This window comes from Trematomus bernacchii, unplaced genomic scaffold (assembly GCF_902827165.1).
Source record: "Trematomus bernacchii unplaced genomic scaffold, fTreBer1.1, whole genome shotgun sequence".
Taxonomy (NCBI): domain Eukaryota; kingdom Metazoa; phylum Chordata; class Actinopteri; order Perciformes; family Nototheniidae; genus Trematomus; species Trematomus bernacchii.
The window spans coordinates 6,137,514-6,160,286 of record NW_022987567.1 but is presented as its reverse complement, the minus strand read 5'-3'; the positions used below and the strand labels follow the sequence as shown (position 1 = coordinate 6,160,286).

General features: G+C 40.7%; 1 protein-coding gene across 1 annotated transcript in view; it reads right to left on the bottom strand.

The window, feature by feature from the left end:
• Positions 1-22,773, bottom strand: part of tln1 (talin 1) — a 78,513-nt gene that overhangs the window by 42,583 nt on the left and 13,157 nt on the right. Inside the window, exons 2-14 of the mRNA XM_034125779.1 lie at positions 17,837-17,911; positions 13,226-13,388; positions 9,698-9,795; positions 7,285-7,414; positions 6,386-6,538; positions 4,622-4,764; positions 4,409-4,536; positions 4,255-4,315; positions 3,850-3,954; positions 2,990-3,145; positions 1,587-1,688; positions 836-912; positions 38-218 (exon numbers count right to left, since the gene is read on the bottom strand). Coding sequence (XP_033981670.1) covers positions 38-218; positions 836-912; positions 1,587-1,688; positions 2,990-3,145; positions 3,850-3,954; positions 4,255-4,315; positions 4,409-4,536; positions 4,622-4,764; positions 6,386-6,538; positions 7,285-7,414; positions 9,698-9,795; positions 13,226-13,355 — 1,464 coding nt within the window. The 5' untranslated portion in view covers positions 13,356-13,388; positions 17,837-17,911. The remainder of the gene's footprint in view (positions 1-37; positions 219-835; positions 913-1,586; positions 1,689-2,989; positions 3,146-3,849; positions 3,955-4,254; positions 4,316-4,408; positions 4,537-4,621; positions 4,765-6,385; positions 6,539-7,284; positions 7,415-9,697; positions 9,796-13,225; positions 13,389-17,836; positions 17,912-22,773) is intronic.

Sequence of the window (22,773 nt, the reverse complement as noted above, 5' to 3'; positions counted from 1 at the left end):
TATGACTTCCTGTCAGTGGAAATCATGTTTGTTTTACCAGAGGGGGCATGTGTCCTCGGTGCATCTGTCCGCTGGTGATGTGCTGCTTGGCCTGAGGCATGGAGCCCCTCTGGAAACTCTCTGGACCCCCGGCTCCGGACCTCATGATGGCCGGCAGAGCCACGGAGCCCGTCTCCACCTTCCCCACCCGGTTGAACTGCTGCTGCAGCACCGTGGACCTGTGGGTGTCACACAGAAGATGAGAAGAGATGCTACCCTCGAATGGGAGATACACAGTCCCGCCATTCAATAAAGTCAGACTGAAGCATCCTTTGTGCTCCAGTCAGTCCTCTCAGTAAATACAGAGCTAATATGTAAATCCTTAACATATGTCTCTGTTAAACACATACAAGACTAAAAATACAATTTAACAGAGATAAAGGCAATCAGAGACTATATGTTTTAAAAGTGTTTGTCAACAACTTTAAAATCAAAACTGCTCCACCTGTTAAAAATCTGCTCAAAGATTGTTGGTCCACCCTGTCAGAGACTTTATGACTCAGCAGACCATAATAACCTGTGAGGCTGTCCAACAACATCATCTGGGACCCAAAGCATGCTCTGAACAGAGAATCTGAACTGCTACCATCTAATGGGAGATTCAATAAAGTCAGACTGAAGCATCCTTTGAGCTCCAGTCAGTCCTCTCAGTAGATACAGAGCTGAATCCAGATCAAATGCACGCTGAAGGCTCTTTGAGCAGGTTTTCTCTCACTGATTGTGCTGTTATGTTAAAACAATTGTTGATGTTACACATGGAGCTGCTGTGATGCAAGTCAAATTGCACCAAACTTACTTTTTGGGTGACACAGAGTCTTCCAGCATGGTGGACTCTTCATCTCCCTCCAGGCCAAAGTGGTCTTTGCTCTTTTTCTGTGAAGAGACATCAAGGGATGATAGAAAATGTCATTTTCAAGAGAGGCTAAAATCAACCTTCATTGGACACAATGCAGATGTTTTAGGACAGTGGTGGATAAACAAATGCAACAAATCTAATAAAAGGGTAATGAATACGTCAGCACGAAGAAGTCAACAATGTAAGAGCAAGGGCTGTTTTCAGCAAGACAAGATAAAGATCCTAATTTACAACCTCATCTGAGAGATATTAATAATATCATATCCATTGGCTCAAATGCTCTAAGGGTGAATATCAAATAGTCTTAATAATGTATCAAATACTTGTTTAATACATGATATCTCTCCCGTCTACAAAAGAGGTGTAATGGTTGATTAAAACAAAGTGTCCCTTTGGTATTAGATACAGTAAGATGTTTAGCTGAAGGGGTTTAACTGCATTATCATTCATATTATTAAGTAGGATTTCATTTCAAACAGCTACTAGATACTGTTACAAACTTTTTCTACATTAAGAAATCAACCACATGACAGCTTGACAAAACATTTGTTAAGGTAATAAATGTTTCTCTCTGATGGGAAACTGATGAGGAGAAAACTGAAGAGGGGCGTCCATGATATAAAAATTCAATTTAAAATGAATTGACGATTTGAATCCCTAACGCTGGTCCCAAAGTAAAGCTGACTGTTACCTTTTTGAGGATGATGTCGATGTAGCCGGCAATAAGCTGAGCGATCTGCTCCCCCTCAGTGGTCTGAACAGAGTAATACCCGTCCTGGTAGTCCCCGAAGTCCTGAAGGCAGAAGAAAACACACAGATTAAAACATTAACACACGTAACCATCAACAACATTACATTACATGTCACTTGTTTTATCCAAAGCGACTTACATACTAATTACTGTGGGCAATGGGGTGATTTTCTTTTTTTAATAATTTAGTTTTTGGGAGAAGGGGTGGGATTAAATAAGTGTAAACTTCTTCCCACCCCTTTTCAGATGTGTAATTAAGTAGATTGTTTATATATAATTTATAAGTCAGTAAGATTTTTGTTTATCAATTTGACACTGCTTAAGTTTGTATAGTATCATAATTCTCACGTTTCATTTCATTATTACTATTACTATTTTACACATTTGAAATAAATCAAATCAATAAAAAAATCGTTCTCCCGTTTATTTTTTTAAAGCTCGCATTCACACCAGCCTTGTATAGTCCGGTTGAATCGAACCCTGGTGCATTTAGCTGCTTGGTGCGGTTCGTTTGGGTTGGTGTGAACGCAGTCCGAGACCTCTGAAGTGAACTAAACAACCGGACTCTGGTCCACTTAAAAAGAGGTGTTGCTAGTGAACTCTGGAGCGGTTCATCGCTGGTGTGAACGCAGTCCGCACCAAAACATAGGAAGCGTAGTATTTACGTGTCACAAGAACACGGATGTCTTCAAAATCGTTAGCGAACGAGTGAAGCAGAATGAAGTGTTGAACTGTGTCGTGTAAAGTAAAAATAACTATCAAACTAAAAACTATACATAAAAGTCAGAGCCACCTGCCGTCGGTGAAACCCCCTCCTTTCTGCAGAACGTCTCTCATTATATGTGTTATAATGTTTTTTATCGCATGTCGTCTGATTATATAATCATATGCGCCGTTGCTAGAATCTGTTGATATGCTCTCCAGATTAACAACAGCATGAAAATAACCTGCCGATGCTCCATGGCGGAGGCTCCGGTAGAAATTGTCGGGATGTGCGTTTTTACCCCCTTAATGTCTGACCTATTGTTGAACAGCATTTCCGAGCACATGACTTGTGTTTAAAGTTTATAGTCCGTTTGAATTTTGCCCGTGTGAACGCAAACCGAACTTTCTGAAAAATGAAACAATGTAACAAACTGTCGCATGGTGCGCACCAGAGACGACCAGACTATTAGGTGTGAATGTGACCTTAATCACCGTTAGTAGTTAGCTGCAAAAGACTCACTTCAGCTGCTGAAATCCATCATGTAATTCTTTCTCACTACACAAACCGTGTTACTATACGAGATGTTACACCATTTACTTTGCTTCTGTTCACTCTGACATGATCTCTTACTACTCACCAGAGTGAAGCTCTTGGGCGAGGCGGCCCAGCGCTTGATGTTGGTCAGGCTCCACTCCTGGATCACCTCCTTGGTCCTCTCGTCCACCCTCATCACACACTCCTTGGTGATGCCCAGCAGACGAGGCACCAGTTTGTTCTTGCCCTTCATTTTCTCCTGCAGGACAAGGAACACCAGGTGTGTTAAAGACAACTACATTTACACAGGGTTCATTTTTCTAAAATCCGCCTATCAGAAATGTTTCCAGGGGTTGAGGACAAGTGTGACAGATGTCATCTCCAAGTCACATGTTCTACTCATGCCCAGAGATAATACATTGTTGGCAGGGCTATTTTGACACTATGTCTAATAATAATAATAATAATAATAACAATAATAATGGGTTTAATTTATAACGCACTTCATATCTGAGTTCAGATCCCGAAGTGCTACAAGCAGTGAGCATGGAACAAAATAAAAACAGTACACAACACGGTAGAATGAATAAAAAGCAGTAAAAACAAACAATAAAATAAATAAAAGGGTAGTAATAAATAAAAGGTCTAGGAAAAGGCTCTATTGAACAGATGGGTTTGGAGGCCTTTTGTAAAAGCCTGCACGGTCTCATGTGGTCGGGGAGAGCGTTCCACAGACTGGGAGCAGCCGAGCAGAAGGCCCGTTCTGCCACTATTGGTTTTAGGAGCTAGTCAACATTTTGGGGTTCTTGGAAATCTGGTCAAGACAATCTGAATCAGCTGTATTCTTAACTAAAGAAGATATTACACAATTGCAGTGGGTTTATCTTTTTGCTATTTCAGTGTACTCGTGATGGGAGCAAATCACCAGTGGACAGATGCCCCTGAACGTTTTTTTTATCCCACCTTGACCAGGAAGAAGGACACTCCGTAGGTTTTCAGGGATCTGGCCAGCTTCACGTAGCTGACTTTGGCCTCGATCTCTGTCATGTTCTGACAGTTTTTGTGTGCCTGCAGAGACAAGAGGAACAATCAGAGGACTAGAGCAAACCTGAAATACAAACCATTGTTCCTAAATGTGTGGAATCTAATGACTTATGGACATTTGTCATGCTATAGTACATGTATGTGTTCTGGGTTCAACAGTTCCTCTCTGCTCAGTGCGGATGTTTTAAAATTCAATACATCCATACAGTGACAAATCTGAGTTTATTCTCAAGCGACAAATGAATATTATAACAGCTACATTTAGTCTGATCACTATAGCTAGTATCGATGAAGAATCAGATGAAGAAGCAGTGACAGTCTTACCTGGAAGATCTTTTTCTCTCCTTTGTTCTTGATGTACTCTTTGGGAATGAACTCCTTTAAACTGTGGAGTAAAAAGTATAACCAGAATGAAATGAATAACAGGTGTATTCAAAAGAAACACCTGTGAATATGTGAGTATGAATGCGGTTCTCACTCTAAGAATCCAGGCTTGTGTTTGTCCTCCTTGTAGTCTCCGAACTGAATCTGACACTGATAGCCACAGAAATCACAGGCCTTATCGAAGGAGACTGGATGAGAGCCGTTCAGGATGTCATCACGGGCCTGTCCACACACACAAAGAATATTATCAAGAGAACAACTGACTCACTATAGAAGGATTTCCAAACTTTGTGGGTAGTTGGTGTACCTGTACGTAGAGCAGGTTGAGCTGGACCGGGTCTCTGGAGTCCACGTTCTGGTCCGAGTAGAAGAACTTTCTCCTCAGCAGCAACATCTCCGTCTCCTCCACTCCCTGCTCCCTCAACGTCCGGCCGTGGTCCAACCAGTTCACTGAGGAGACACGTCAAAGATCAACTCACTGGGTCAAGGCTTCAATATGTGTGACTATTGGACATTTACACTACACACAACATGCCGAGTACTGATGATGTCCAATCAATACAGTTCTGCTTGATCTAATGCTACTTCAGAAATGACCTTAGCTCATGACGATGTAAGTGAGTCTGTTTCCGTGCAGAAGTTACACTCAAATAAAGTTGTTTTTATAAAATGGTTATAGCAGTGGTCGAATGTAACAGAGTACATTTATTCAAGTAATGTAGGTTTGTGTGCTTTATTTGATGCCACTTTTACTCCACTACATTTTGTCAGCAAATGTCCTTTTTACTTCAATGCATTTAATTTACAGACGAGTTACATTGCAGATTTAGGTTAATAATATAAAAAATAAATCTACTAATATATTATCATATATAACTATTGGTTAAATTACCCATAAGTATATACATGAATTCAAATAAACCTTACTTTTACTAAGTGCAACATTGAAGTGATGAACACATTAAAACACAAATAATTGTAATATTATAATTTAAAGGTCACCTATCATGCTATTTTTAGGCAATAGCATAGGTCTCAGATGTATAAAAATATATAAAAAACATGTCTATGAAGTGTTTTGCTCAAAATACCAAACAGATCACCCATTCTAGCCATGCCTCATATCCCTCTATTTCACTTCCTGATTCAAAAGTGCTGATTTGGGTATAAAACTTTAAAAAAATAGATAAAAAAAAAAGGAGGGGGCTGAGCTCATACGGGACCCGGCAGCTACTGTCTAAACTAAATACTGCCGTGATGAAACGCCATATCATGGATTATCAAGGATTATTTCTGAAACAGTATGGAGCTCAAAGGCTTTCTCTCTTGCCGGTTATACCACAAGGTGAGTTCCTTTTTATTTCCTGCTTCTTCACACACATGCTCTCCAGTACAGGTTAGCTCTGAGTGTTAGCGATGCTAATGTAAACACCGACCATATTACGTCCAAAACAGTCGGGCATTGTTTCTGATAGCAACGTTTCTGATAGGGCCGTGGGTCCACATTTCAGGTATTACGTCATATCGGACGCAAATCTGGATCAGCTCCGTTGTAGCCCCGTTTTTAGAGATTTGGGTACGGAGGAAAAGAGAGAGGGTTTTATTTTCTGACGCTGCGTGAGTTCCCTGACACACCGGGGACACATAGTTATGTAGAAAAGACATCAAAAAGTGCATTTTGCATGATAGGTGGTCCCCTTTAAAACATATGGTGCTTAGTTTTGCCCTTCTGCATAATGAGTGCTTTTACTTTTGGTGCTTAAAGTATACTTTGATGTTAATAATTAGTAGGAGCAGAGAGTTGTTCAATGTCTTCTTTGGCATTTAAAACAAGTGTGATAGTTGGTCAAATATTAGCCTTCCTTATTCTGAGCCTCACCCATTAATGTATACATGAGCCTCTGTGTTTGTTCCACTCAGTATATCTTTACATCCTCACAAACAAAAATGCTATATCATACAAGATCAAAAAGGAATTGATCATTTCAAGTAAAGCCCAGTCATGCTGGTCACAGTTGGTTGACCAGCAGTGAGCTAATGATGCTAAATGTGTTTCTGGTGTGTGTCGTACACTCATCGTCTGTGTGGAGCTTCTGCTTCAGCTTCTCCATCTTCCTCTCGTCTCTCAGCAGAGTCTTGTCTCTCTTCAGCGTGCCTGTGGTCTCCTCCTTCTTCTCCTCCATGATGTCTCGCACCAGTGAGTACTCATCGTAGTTTGTAATACCTGGCACACAAACACAATACAGCATTTACTTTTTAAAGGATTAAACCAATATCACCTATAATCAGCGGTGACATTATATGTGATCAGAGAGTCGTCCAGCTATTGAATATTCATGAACATTTTGTAATCTACAAGAAGATACTATTGGCCTTTATTTTATGAATGCGTGTGTTGTAGAATATTGTGGTATGATGTAGAATGAGCTATTAGAAGAAAGACGGGACAAAAGGTTATAGGTAATAGATGGATAGGTAGGTAGGTAGGTAGGTAGGTAGGTAGGTAGGGGAGAGAGAGAGAGAGAGAGAGAGAGAGAGAGAGAGAGATGAGAGAGAGAGAGAGAGAGAGAGAGAGAGAGAGAGAGAGAGAGAGAGAGATACGAAGTAGATAGATTAGATAGAGAGATAGATAGATAGATAGATAGAATAGATAGATAGATAGATAGATAGATAGATAGATAGATAGATAGATAGATAGATAGATAGATAGATAGATAGATAGATAGATAGATAGATAGATAGATAGATATAGATAGATCAGTACTTTATTGATATATGTATATGTATGTATGTGGAACAAATACATGAGGAAATACACATTTCCAGTAACAAATATAATGCAGGATATTGTATGTCTGTTGTATGTAGAATGTATGATGTTCATGTATGATATTGAATAGATGAATACAACTTTTTCTTTTTTTAAGAGAGTTGTCCTTCTGATGTGTGAGTGTGTGTGTCGGAGCTGACCTATCCTGGCACAGATGGTCATCAGCATGTCACTGACGATCTTGGAGTCGTCCACCATGACGGTTTTCACGGTGCCGTCCAGCATGCGGATCTTCAGAGGCCTCTGCTTCTTCTTGTACTCCAGAGTGTCCTGCAGACACACAGGGAACAGGGCAGTGTTACGGTTTTTGCACTACTAAATACCAATTACTAAATACTGTTAATATTTACATTAAATATGTGACCATCTATGTTTCCTGTAGTTATTGAATTGCTCTTTTTACTGCACTGTTAGTGTACAGTTTTATCATTATTATGCTGCTGTGTTTATTGTATTTTGTAACTCTGGCACAACAATTTCCTACGGGATGAATAAAGTCCTTATCTTATCTTATCTTGTCTTACTACATGGGATACATCCAGGCTTGGGGAGTCATGCAATTGGATGTAATCATGATGCAAAAAAATGTATTTCTCATTTTCTGTTGGCTCTGATTTGATTCCTGCTTTTTCAAACTGTAGTATGTGCTGACGTGTTTCATTATTGGTGTATAAGCTACTGCCTGAATATGCTTAATGAAAGGCAGGTTTTTCCTATAAATAAAATAATTTTTTATCATAAATATCTTGGTTTCTTATTTTCTAAAGTCACATTGTTCTGTTGTCTTACATCAGTGGTTCTCAAATGGGGGTACGCGGACCCCTAGGGGTACGTTGGAGTACTGCAGGGGGTACGTGAGATTTATTTTATGTTAATGAAAAAAACCAACATAAGTAATGCATTTAAACAAACTACTAATAGTAGATTAACTACTTTATTCAAAGGTTTACAGTAATTCTGGATAATAAAATGGGGAAAATAAACTGGGTGCTCTCTTTTCCTCTCTCTCTCCTGACAGCCCGTCAGTCTCGTGCAGCTCGCTGAACCTGTAATGAGTGACCCGACAGTAAAGAATACATATATGTATAACTAGTTTATCTTGTTCCAGAGTAGATAAACTAGCTAAGTGTGTTAAGTCTAACTCTTAGTGTATTTTGCTCCGCTCACCGGTCCGTCACAGCGGGCGGAGCTGTGATCATGCAGAGCTGCGTGTTCTCCGTCAGCAGCAGCTGATCTGATCTCTGATCTCTCTCGCGTCCGGTTATACTTCACTCGCGTTTATATCCAAATCTATCAGATCTAGCTAGTTCTAGTTAATGATATGACTGCCTGCTTATCAAAGGACACCTAAACAATGAGTGTTGCTTGGCAACGGCGTGTGGCCGCAAAGTATAGCGCAGCATTATGCATATGTTTATATGAGGGGTCAAAATCCCATGCTCATAAAATGCTCATATATTTTTTTCTCTTCATTCCCCACGCCGCAAAATAAATAAATAAATAAATATACCAATTTTAGGAAAAGTAAAGAAGTTTGAGCAGTGTGGGTTTTATATTAACAGAGTTACACATATTTAAAAACGCAAAGTGTAATAACTGCAGTTTGCCTCCCGGTCAGAATGACAAAGATCCTCAGTGAAGCACAAGCCCATGTTTCTCACTAAATTGTAAGTACAACTTATTAAAAAGATCAGTTCAATGCAACTAATGTCGTCTTAGTGTTATTGCATGATGTTAAAATTGGTTTGCCATGAATTTAGTGATGGATTGTAAACATTTGAAATGTAGCATTTAAGTGTTTCTCAGTTACAAGGTTGTTGTTTTAATAAATCAGACACTGATGGTGCAAGGCTGTACTGTACCTCTTTATATAGGCATTTTTTCCCTAACAAATAGTTGTTGCGCTTATCAGGGGGTACTTGGCTGAATTTCTTTTTCAAAGGGGCTAGATTATTGAAAAAAGTTTGAGAACCACTGTTCTAAGGGGCCTCTTTTAATGGCTGCACAGCAACCAGCAAAAGCAATGCTAACAAATACTAGCCTAATTAACGCTAATTTGTTTAAACCCACTCCAGCCAGTGGATGTGTTTATAATATTTGGTGTTGTTTAAGCAGGAACATCAGTAGATGAATGTGAGTTATAGTATCTGTGGTCCACAGCTGCTTTACTACATTCAAGATGCAAGGCTTTATTGTCAGGTGCACATTAGCTACAGTGTAGATATGGCAATGAAAAACTTAAGTCACAGGTTCCTCCAACAGTGCAACATGAATATATATATAGGAAATAGAACAATTAAAACAGATAAAACAGATAATATAGTGCATAGTCTACTACTGCAGACATCATATGTTACGTCTGGAGCTTCTGGTTCAATGACAAACAGTACATGAGATGAGATCTTGAATGCATTCCTGTGTGTTTAGTCCACACATCCTAGAGGTGTTGGGATCAGCTGGTGAACAGACACTGAGCACATGTGTGGGTGGCTGGGGAGTGCTGAAATGATTTGAAGCATTAAGCGGTGTGCAGAGAGCGTGAAGATGACTCACCCCGTTCCTCAACATGTAGTAGTCCAGGGCCTTGCCCGCCTCCAGCCAGATGCCTTTCTTTGGGTCTTCATCGGACAGAAACAGCCCGTAGTCATTGGCTGCAGGAGGAAACAGAAATACTCAGTGAGTCACTGGAGCTGTGTTTCTTGGCATACATGCACATGGTGGTTTTCAGCCACTATTGAGCTATTATGGTCTTACTGTAAGTGCTTGTGTTGGATGTCACTTTTCAAATATGTGCACTTGTCTAGTACACATGCGCCGCCTGATGCAGTTGCTCCTGCTAGATTTTTTAAATGTTCATGCTTATTTAATTCTACTTTCTTTTAGTAACTCCTATTAGTAACTTATTACGCTGTGCCCTCTCTAAAGTCTAGAGAGGTCTTTGTTTATGGCCTTGTTTACATCAGACATTGCTGATCACGATAAAACCGGCTAGCACGGTGGAAGGAACAACGGCTGTCCCCATGAAAACTGGAGAAAGACACAGAGGATGGAAGGTAAACCGAAGAGAAGAAGGAGGAGAGATAGGTCCAGATGTATGGAAATACAGAGATATAAGCTCTTAAATCAACGTAAATCAGTGGCCAATGAAATGGACAAGCTAAGAGCGATAGCAAGGAGTCAGACGGAATATCTGGAATTAGTTTGTCGTTCATTTATGGAAACAAGGGAGTATTTGACGGACTAACAAGAGCTTCATCATGTCTTCATCATGAGCCTGTGTCCCTGTGGCCACAAGGACTTTGATTGACATTTTTACATCAACTTTTGTTTATAGTAACGTTTATTTATGTTATTCTAATGAGGTGAAACTGTCAGGAAACCTAATTCCCCCCTATCTTGATTTTGATTCTCTGTCCATGTTTAGTAGGTCAGTGGGACTCTGGATAACATATCAGGTTACACTTCAAAATGTGACCACTTGTCTTGGTAAGAACTGGACCATTTCATCTGCTGGAGAGTAGAACAAGCTGTTTGAGGCAAAGTCAGAGATACTAGCTTTACCCCTTTGTGTTTCTTAAAGGTCCCATGTCATGCTTTTCTGGTTATTACCCGTCCCCTTGTGTGTTATGAAGCTTTTTCTGCATGTAAACGGTCTGCAAAGTCACAAACCCTCAAAGTACACCCTGTAGCGAGTAAAACTCTAACACAGAAAAGACCTGTCTATGCTGCCCCAGAACGCCTCGTTGGACATTTCTCGTTTTCCATTGTTTACTTCGTGGGGATAGTGACGTAACGTAACGCAACGGCTCCGCAGATTGGTCCAAATTGACCAATCCACGGAGCCGTTACGTTTGAACCAATCCGCGGACTTCCTCACACACACACACACTCGGCGGGACGTTGCGAGGCTCGCTGCTGCAAGGAGCGGGACACTGTGAGCTGGCTCACTGGTGTGGTGTGGGGTCGGCGAGACGGCGAGACAGCGAGACACCGCGGAACTCAGCCTGGGCACACACACAAACTCCCAGCCAGGCTGCGGGTGTGTGTTTCAGGCTGGGTTTCGCTGTGTCTCGCTGTCTCGCAGACGGCCACTAGGCTCACAGGGAGGGGGGGGGCAGGAGCTCCAACAAGCCGTTTAGGACAGAGAGTGAATACACATACTATACAGAGATGCTGTATGAGAAACCAATGTGAGTTTGTAAAATTGCACAATATACATTTATTTTAGTATACCTCAACAATGGAATTATGATCAGTGGAAATGGAAGTGACATGGGACCTTTAAGGTAAAATGGCTTGATCATGTGACCCAAAGAGCTGCTTCTGAAATAGCTCATGTAATAAAGACATAACTCTGCACGCACGCCAGCTGATATATCTGTTGAAGGAGAGCTATTCTCAGCTTACAGCGGCATTTTTTACTGCAGCTCTTTTGCAGAGCCTGTAATCATGGAGACAAAAGGTAGCAAGGCCACAATTCATCTGCCTCTAGACAATCCCTCCTGCATTCCCCTGCATGCACCTACAGCTGCTGTGTACTCCTTCTCCATTTAAACTTACTCAAACCATGTTGCATTGCATTTTAGTATCTTTGACACTTTCCGGACAATAGAGAATTTGTTAAAGTTGACAGATAAAGTCCATTTACTGTACAATATTTATATATGAAGAGAAGCTCCAGACTACTATAAGAGTGCTTATTGACAATAACCTGAGACCTAGGAAAAGCAAGTAGTTCTTCTTTTGTAGAAAGGGTTACATACATCTCAAGAAACAAGAGAAGTCTGTCTGTATTTATTTATGTCCTTCAAGTTTTCAGCAGCCGTTCATCTGATGGACTTCACACTAGGTGCATTGCTGAGGACCAGGAAGTTCAGTATTGAGTTGTTTCAATGAGCAGTTCTTAACAAAAGCAATCAGACTAACAGGTACAGCCTTAGTACAAAGAAACCTCAAGGAGAGCAAACCTCCTTAATCCAATACAACAATCTGCAAAACAAGCAACAAGGCGGCTTGGATGAGGGTTGGGTTTTGCGTGAAAGAAACTAGGTCTTACAAAGTGTTGTCCGGCGTTGTCACAAAGCTCAAGTGTTTAAATTTGCCACACTGGAAGGTGGGGTGAAAGGGCAGCTCAGATAAGAGTGGTGCAGGGATGATGTTTTTTTTTGTAGGCGGACCCTGAAGTTAAAGTCGCAAGGGCTCCATGACACCACAAACAATGTCTTTTTTAACATTTCTGCAAACTATGTTGCATAGAAACTGGTAAAGAGGCCCTACTTTGCTTTTGGGGTTTTCCCTTTCCTGTAGTGTGTTGTAAAGGTTTGTGTGCATGTCAATGGTCTGCAAAGGCTAACATCCCAAATGCTGCAGCACAGGCAGTATGTCACATGTCACAGTAGAGACACTACGTACAAATGGGGTATTTACTGGCGTATTATTTTATACAATAAAACGTAAAAATCTCCTGTGAACCACAGATCCTATTTCAGGCATCTAACAAAAACGCAATTCAAATCTTGTTGACTTTAAGATAAGCAAACTGAAATAACTAGAATGCTAAGTCATTTACGAGTTTTAGCACTCATTCCTGCACCACTCTATAGACAATTTGTTTAAAAATTGAGATATTGATGCACATTTTTCAAACAGTTCCATCAGAGAGACCCCAGGGGTGCACACATGAACAGTTTGGTGTGTTAAGGAGCAGGTTTCTGAAGCTTTTCGACCATCCGACAAGCAGCAATAATGAAGTTTACTGGCACATTGAAATGTTTTAAATGTGAAGAACTCAACTGTTGGGGACATTGCAGAAGCTATGGAAGCTTAAAGTGAAAGGACTAAACTACTGTGAGGAAATGTTGAATATGGTTAATCTATTTGGAGAATTGTAAGCTGTACTCTGCTCTGTTTGTGGATATGCTTTTATTGTATTTTTGTTGAATTTGTTAATTAATTTGTACTTTAAACTTATTTCTAGTAACTGCACACTTTTTATTAAATTTGTTTGCATTATTTTGTAATCTGCCATATGTCTAATGTTCGGTTGTGTTTGTGTAATGTGAACAAATGTGAAGAACTCACGCTGGCCGAGCTGCGCCTCAGGAACTCTCTCCCTGATGATGCGGCAGGCGTCGTACACCATGGTGGAGGGCTCAAACTGCATGGTCTTCACCACGTTCCCCACACCGATCTTTAGGGACAGGGCCACCATGATTGCTGCTCTGCACCTCCACCCAACTCACACCTGCAGGAGGACAAACATGGAGAAGGTCAACACACACTGTCTGTTTTTAAATCACTTCGGAATTTTATTTAGGTACTGTCAGTACTGCGCAACCATCAGAATATTTTTACACATTTGTATTCGAAGCTATCTCTTTTAATATCTGAACAGCTTTCCACTTTTCGTAACAATACTGCACATATTTGATGTTATTATTCTGAGTTGTCATATCATACTGTATGTAGTTTTCTATACATTTTCTATAATATTTCTCTATATGTTAATGTTAAAATAGTTCGATTTATCGTTTGTCTAGATAATAGTTACATTTTTTTTATTAATGTTTATGTATGCACTAAATACACCAAGGCCAATTCCTTGTATGTGTAAACCTTGGAAATAGACCTGTTTCTCATTCTGATTAAATACAAAACATACACATGGTCACAAAAATATAAAAACATATATACGCACATTAGCTATGCGTGTCTGCTTGGATTTGTAAATATGATTCAGCCACATTTCTTCCTCACTGTGATGCGAGAAGCTAACCTCACAGTATCCTCTCACACAGATTCTGGAACAGCGTCCCACATTCATTTAACTGCAGATAACCGGGCTATATTCAGAGCTGACTGCATATTTAAGGGTGACCAAAGCTACCTTAAACCACACACACACACACACACACACACACACACACACACACACACACACACACACACACACACACACACACACACACACACACACACACACACACACACACACACACACACACACACACACACACACACACACACACACACACACACACACACACACACACACACACACACACACACACACACACACACACACACACACACACACACACACACACACACACACACACACACACACACACACACACCACACACAACACACACACACACACACACACACACACACACACACACACACACACACACACACACACACACACACACACACACACACACACACACACACACACACACACACACACACACACACACACACACACACACACACACACACACACACACACACACGTTTTTACAACTTGTTTTATGTGATTTAATTTACGTTAAATCACTTCTATTTGTTTGATTCAGTGAGGTTTCTAGTTCAGCTGCTGTAACAAAACAATTTCTTAATGTGGGATCAATGAGTATATCGAATGTAATTTAATCTAATTAACAGTAGCATGAACATATTTTATGAAAAACAATAATAATAACAAAACAGAGAAAATACATTTAAAATAGATACACAACAGCTAGGCCACCACTCAAATTGCAACATCAAAAAATTCAGCGCATCAAACCAGAAACCCCCCCCCCCCCAATAGGGCTGAACGATTCATCGATTTATTCTTCTTGTGTGTCAGTCATCTACACCAATCAGAAGTGCTGTGCTCCACATGTACCAGCCATTGTTAACCAATCAGAAGTGGCCCATGATAGAAGGTGATAGACAGATTGATCAAATCACCTGCCAAGTATTTTTGAAAGTGCCTGCCCTTTCCAAATGGCTTCCAATGGAGCTTTCCTAGATGCTTTGGTGAAACAAAGCATCTGAGTCAGGTTAGTAATGCTCCATCACATGTTATATTACAGGGTGAATCTGAAACTGAAGCTTGACTTTAAAGCAACCCAACGGAAGTTTCCTGTAAGTTTAGTTCTTTCACTCGTAGCTCGGGCTGCGGGGGTGCTAGAGACGGGAGCACGTTGATACGACCTTCCTAGCCGGAGATATGGCCGTATTTTACAATAAACCTCCGTTGGGTCGCTTAAAAACAAATATTTTATATAAAAAATAACAAATCGAATCACAATATCTGTCAGAAAAATCTCAATTAGATTATTTCCCCAAATCGTGCAGCCCTACCCCCCAACCCTATTTTAAAATCTGACATGAAGGTGTGTCACTGGGATTGTAATTCCCCAGCATAAATAAAAAAGACCACATGTCTATATTTATCAGATGAACCCCTCACATTACAGTACACCTATTTCTTTATCATCCATGAGTAATGAAAGGGGGGAGCAGGAAGTATGTATGCAGCGTCTGGTGACAGAGAGTCATAGACGCTATCAGCTCTGTTTTATATTTTGGGAATGGGACTTCAAATAGGGCTCTGATGGCAACTGGTTCAACCCGGGTTTATAGGGTTTTGGAGATATGGTGGGGTAACAAACATAAGGGCACAGGTAGCAGGTGTCCCAGGTGGGGTCAAAACCAGCATAAACCCCCAAGTTGACTTTATTTAAGTGAGTGATGGCCAAGCCGAGCACAAAAGGGACGACGAGAAAGAGAAGCGGACATTAAAATGAGGAACTCAAGTTATTTTTACACAAACACAAGAAACCAGAAGCCTCAGAGAAACCCAGACAGGAAACACGGCATGTTTACAGCAGATATTCTAATTACTGTCAAAAACATGTTGTTGTATCTGTCATAGAAATACTGTAACTATGGCTGCTTCTCAATAGAGAAGATTTCCTGTTCTTACACAAGTTAAACTTTAAATGCATGACTAACAAATAGTTCTTTCCAGAGGTGGGAAGTAAGTACATTTACTCAAGTACTGTACTTAAGTAACATTTTTAGATACTTTACTTGAGTATTTTAATTGTATGCTACTTAGTTCTTCTACTCCACTACAGTTCAGAGGTAAATGGTGTACTTTTACTCCACTACATGTATTTAACGCCTTTAGTTACTTTACAGATCTGGATGAATGATGTGAAATATAATCAAGTGTTAAATCAGACTTTAGTTCCACCTGGAGTAAATTCACAAGCTACCCTGCAGTATACAAAGTCATTCAAACTAGCTGCACCTTTACCAGCTTTGAGAACACTTTCATGATCAATCATTAGAAAACATATCATATATATTATTCTGAAATGGACCAATCTGCACAATGACTACTTTTACTGTCGCTACTTTCACTATATTTTGACGCTAATGAATTATTATTATTTATTAATGATTATTTTATATATATTGATTGCTTTTATTTAGGTCTTAATGTGTGCATATGTATAAAATGTGTCTTTTGATAAAAATATGTATATTTTTTGTATGTGTATATATATATATATATATATATATATATGTATATTTTTATATATATTTGTTTTTGTATTCGGGATTGTGGGAAACGGTATTTCGATCCCTCTGTCTGTACACACAAACTGAAATATTCACAATAAAGTTGACTTTGATTTGACAAATACTTTTCTACTTTTACTTGAGTAACATTTTGAATGCAGGACTTTTACTGTAACAGAGTATTCCTACAATATCTGAGTACTTCTACTTTTACTCAAGTACAATATCCGAGTACTTCTACTTTTACCCAAGTACAATATCTGAGTACTTCTACCCAAGTACAAGATCTGAGTACTTCTACTTTTACCCAAGTACAATATCTGAGTACTTCTACTTTTACTCAAGTACAAGATCTGAGTACTTCTACTTTTACTCAAGTACAATATCTGAGTACTTCTACTTTTACTCAAGTACAATATCTGAGTACTTCTTCCACCTCCTGGTAATTTCATATATATGATATGGGATGGGAAATGACCCGTTGGCTGCAGAGTGACAGCGTGCAGTGAGGAAACAGCAGCATGTGTCGGCCTCACGGCTCTCAGGGATTGGATGTCACAACACAGACCCCCCTCTCCCCCCCCCCACATCCTGCCAACACTGTCTCACTATCAGTTCCTCCTCCTTGTTCTGCTCCCTGCTTGATGACAGGCGGATGTAGCAGGGAGGGGATCAGATCTCAGGATAACACAGCTATCAAAGTGAATGCTGGGTAATGTAGTTTCATACACCAAGAGACAAAATGCCTTTTTATCTGTCCGTTCCTAAAGATTGACACAAGATCCATGAAGGGGAACTTGCTCTTAGGTTTGTTATTATACTTCAATAAGTGACATTTGACATTTTTGTTGTAGATAGTCAATGCATTTACACTGAAGAGTTTTTGACACAAGATATGTATATGTGACATATATATATAGTAATATGGAGAAAATCATATATCACAATATTCTGGACCAAATAACTTCGATACTGATATTGCGACAATATTGTTTGGTTGACCGCTGGTTCTTTCCAATATATTTTCATAGAGAGAATATGTAGAACATGTCATCTGTAATGTGGTTTTGATGAGTCATTTCAGAAAATGAAATCCCCACACTGTAATGCAGCCTCTCAAAACAAGGAAAAGACCACACTTATGATGTTACGATAAGCAAGAGGAACGACATGGTCTAGTTTCATATTATTGATTCAAAATGTAAATATTGCACAGCCCTAACTCACATTGAAACCTACTTTCAATGTGGATACAGCTGCTTGTATGCTGCTCACTTTGAAAGTATTAATACCCAATTTCGAGTATTTAAAGTAGAAAGCAGTGTTACCTGATGTAAAGCGGTGTTCAGTGACAGCCCTCCTGCCCGTCAGATGCTGAGCTCTGGCTTTCTCTTTTCCTCTGGCTAAAGAAAGGGAAACAGACCAAGTTACAATCATTTACTGACATACAGTATGACACATGCTCTCTGACCAATCATAACACAAAAATCAGACCCTCCAGAGTCTTGCCATCATTAACTACATTTCATTTAGCAGGCATATTTATCTAAAGCAGGGGAGCCTCCAAAGTGTACGAATTACAGAGAAGATTAAATAACTGCACATTTCACAACTTTTATGTATTTTTGTAAGTTTAATTAATATACATTTACACGGCAGAGGGATAACTTCTTCCTTACTAGTTCCCACTTTAGTTGTTATGGTGGTGTGATAGGATTACTACACACATGAATGTAAAATACTTGTATTTGTAAAAAGATAGTTCATTTGATTTTCAGAATGTACTTATTTGCACTAAAACAAGTTGTGGTTATCTAAAAGGTTATTATGATATGATTTTACTTATACGACCCCATTGACATCAGCTGTATGTGGCCCCTGAACTGAAATTAGTTTGAGACCCCTGAACTAAAGTGACTTACTTACAGTCATGTGATCGGTTGAGTAGCACATGACTTTTTTGCATGAGATTTTTTTGGTATCTTTCTCAACCTGGGGATTGAATCACCCCCCCTAGATTGGTGGACGCTCACTAATGGCGCATTTCCATTGCAGCGCGTAGCTCGCTTTAAGCGTGCCGTGTCGTGCCGTCCCCTTTTTTGGTTGTGCTTCCACTAGGCCTCGTTCCGGCGCGGCACGGCGCGGGGCCACTTTTTCCCCTCTTTTCTGGCCCTAGAAAATTGTGGTTCTATCGGGGCCAACAAACAGGGCTGAGTCGGGCTGAGTATGCTAAACTAGAGAGAGGAGCGCTGGCAAGAGGGCTAGAACTACAACAAGATGGACATATTTGACCGTGATTTAATTGTAATACACGTTTCAAAATGATGCCGAAGTAACAACATACTGATACCGGTTAGTAAAAACCATGAATTAATGCTTTGTCAAGTCTGCAGACAGACGGCAGGCGAAACACCTTTTAAAATTCGTGTTTTTCTAGATGGAGATTGGCTAAGCTAACGCAGTATATGCCCCGACCGTCCACACTCACAACAACGGCCTATACAGACATAAATAAAGCAGCGACTGTATTCACCATGACACAGGCAGTCTGTGGTGTGTACTTGTTTAACTTTTGTCTAGTTTCTGAACATATATAAGGAGCTGTGAGCTCTGAGTGCTCACAGCTAACGGCTGTGTTGTGTTTCTGGATTTCTCATTGAAGATGACGTCACGGCTCCGCCTACACTGCGTTACTATAGTAACTACCCCAGTTCCTAAACTGTAATGGAAGCGCAGCATGAAGTGAGTCGGCCCTGTTAAGGCCCAACGCGGCCAAGCCGTACCGAGCCGTACCGAGTGTGGCCGAGGCCGACCGTGTAGTGGAAATGCGCCATTACCCCCCTGAGCCACAGTCGCCTCCATGCCTTATCACTGGGATAATGATATATTATTATATATATGTTCAGAAATTCCAATAAAGTTCAAGAAAACATTAAATGTCTCCTCAAAAATTGCCCAAAAGTATTACAATTCAGAAGCTCTGATACAAGTCAAGCTATGTCAGCTCTTGCAAATATTTTAATGGTCCACCAACGTGTCTGAACACACTTCAGGCCCCTGGCTGTAACATGCCGATACACAGCAGGGCTCCGAGTTCATTCTGTGCAGTTACTCTAACTGTCAGGGGCTTCATCCCCCCACACACACACACACACACACACACACACACACACACACACACACACACACACACACACACACACACACACACACACACACACACACACCACACACACACACACACACACACACACACACACACACACACACACACACACACACACACACACCACACACACACACACACACACACACACACACACACACACACACACACACACACACACACACACACACACACACACACACACCACACACACACACACACACACACACACACACACACACACACACACACACACACACAACACACACACACACACACACACACACACACACACACACACACACACACACACTCTGCTGAGACATGGTTCTTGTGAGATCTTACTCACATGAACCGAGGTCATTTCCTGTTGCAAAAACGCCTTTCGATGCCATAAAAGGGCATTTCAACTATCTGTATACTGCAGCTATGATTCAGCTGGGAGCAATGTATCCTGTCTGCGGTGAATGTAAGGACACTTTGTTTGGCTTAAGGGAAGATAAGAGGTGACTCATATAAAGCTTATTCAGGTCTGTATGTCACATTGGTTGCATTTCAGTATAATTACTTTTAAAAATAGACATATTTCACCGTTTGCCACTTCCAGTTTGCTTAGTATTAGGTCATTAGTACCAAGCCAAGGACTGAGAGAAAGTCTGAAGTCTTGTTCTGCAAATGCTCCCCACTCCACCCCGACTGAAAGAAGAAGTGCTGAGTCACAACAGCAATTACTAAGAAATGAGGAAGAGTCCACTGAAGTCCACAGCAGCCAATCACCATCAGTACGGCTGGGAAAACCCTGGAGAACTTCAGTGAGGCAGAGTTTCAATGAAAAGCACCACTCAATGCTTCAATGTGTGTAAATAAGTAGTGACTCTTTTCACAGTATCTCGCCTTGTTCTGTGATATCTGTGTGGGAGGCGTGTGGCGCAGTGGAATAGTGTGTTGGTGTTCGGATCAGGGGGGCAAAGGTTCAAACCCCACTGCAGTCAGCATGTCGTTGTGTCCCTGAAGACCCTTCACCCCAAATGGCTCCTGTGGGGATTGCCCACAGTATTGAGTATGTAAGTCGCTTTGGATAAAAGCGTCTAACAAGTGTAATGTAATGTGTCTCAGGGCTTTTATAGTACACACCGTACACATTCGACTGCCCCATGAAACATCTCTTAAATGCATAACCTGTCATCACGTATAATTATACAATAAATAAAGATATTACTTCACTGGTTAGTTGTTTGGCAGCCGATGTGCTTGTATTTGTTTCAAAAATATTACTGGCTTTAAACGCTTTGGTGGTTTTTTATAAAGTTTTGTTCTTTCAATAAATAAAAGACTTTTGCAACTGTGTACACTTTGTTATAATTCCTCTAATCTAAGTAGGATTTAACAGCCCAGGATTGAGTGAGTGTGTGTCTGCACCGCAACGAAAAAAAAGACAAAACTCTGGGGATGATGAACATTACGCTCTCAGTTTGTCAGAGTAACAGCGTGCTACGACTCGTCCTGAGACTTGAGCATCATCAGCTGGTTTAGCCGTACAGAGAGAGGGCGGCCAGTGGGAAAAGTCTCAGATTCATGACCACTCAGATGTTCAACATGATTACCCAGTACACAACGGACACTGAAAAGACTTGTATGAAAGATGTGTTTATTTGTGCACATCACTATGAATAAGCATGTACAATGTAAAACAACCACCCCTAACGCTAACCCTAACCCACATAGGGATTTCCTTTTTTTCCAATAGAAAATGCTGTAGTGTATTCAGAACACATGTTAAACTCAAGGGACCCAAATCTGGCCCCTTGAGAATTTTGATCATGCACTCATATTAATTTAGGTTTTCAAACACATTTTGGCACACGTCGTTGTAGCTGAAGAATAACTGATGAGCTTGGACCCAGCGTTTCCGCCAGGGGGGCGTCTTGCCGTCATTTGACGCCCTTATTCAGCTCGGGACGCCCTGAATTCGAGCCGAGGGCGTCCAAAAATATTAATAATTCGAGAGAAGATCGAGAGTTTTCATCGCTTGAAATAACGAAAAGGAAAAAGGACAAGGACATCCCTCTGTTGGAGGGGCAAAGGAGTCTGGTGGGATTCTTTTTGGAGTATTGAAGATAATTTCCCCGACATCGGCGGTGCAAGCTACAGGACAACACGGAACGTGCGCGATTTGGACGCGATGAGCGGTGCTAGTGGAGCACGCGCGTGAGCTGCGAGCACCAGAGCCTCGCAGCGGCGAAACTGAGGCTCCGTGGTAAACTGTGGTAACATGAAGAGCCGTTTGGGAGCCGAAACAGCCGGCGCTTTAAGAGAGCCGAGCCAAATGATCCGGCTCACTAACGTAAAAAGACAGTATCTATAAGGGACGGCTCAAGTCAAAATTCAGGGCGTCCCGAGCTGAATATGAGGGTGGACGCCCTCTCAGCCCTGGTCTGGTGGAAACAGTGCTTGGAGTACAGAAAAGATGTCAGGTAGCTGGACATACTGTAGGCCAATTTATGTGGCTTAATAGCATGCCAACGTTGATGCATCATGTTTGGGTCTATGAAATTGAATGCAAACTTTATTCACAATTTTGAAAAATGTATGTGCAGTAGATTGCATACCAGAAGGCCTCTCTGCATGGGACATGGAAACGACAAGATTTTCCTATTTGATATTAAATGTAATTTTCCTACTCAGACCTGAAACAGGTATTATAACTGGCTGTTGGAAAAATGACATTTTGCTTGACCAACCATTTTAAAAAACGTATGCAAAGTACGTGCTGATTAAAAACAGTGTTGCCTGATTTTTCCCAGCATGCATTGGACTTTCTAATTCTCCAAAAAGCCATGTATCTGTTTCTACATGTGCCTCAGGACAGTTGCATGGTCTCATATATGTTCTTATAGCTTCTTGTGAGACTTGTGCTTTGTTTCGGTAAAAATGGTTCATATCTTCAGTTAGCTGAGTTTCTAACCGTTAAGTGAGTATGACATATTAATAGGTTTTTAAATATTAAGAAGCCCTGAGACACAGTTTCGTGAAAAAACTACCCGCAGGACCCGGATTAGGGTCCTCTCGGGCTTAGCAGGTTAAGAAAAGCCTGATGTA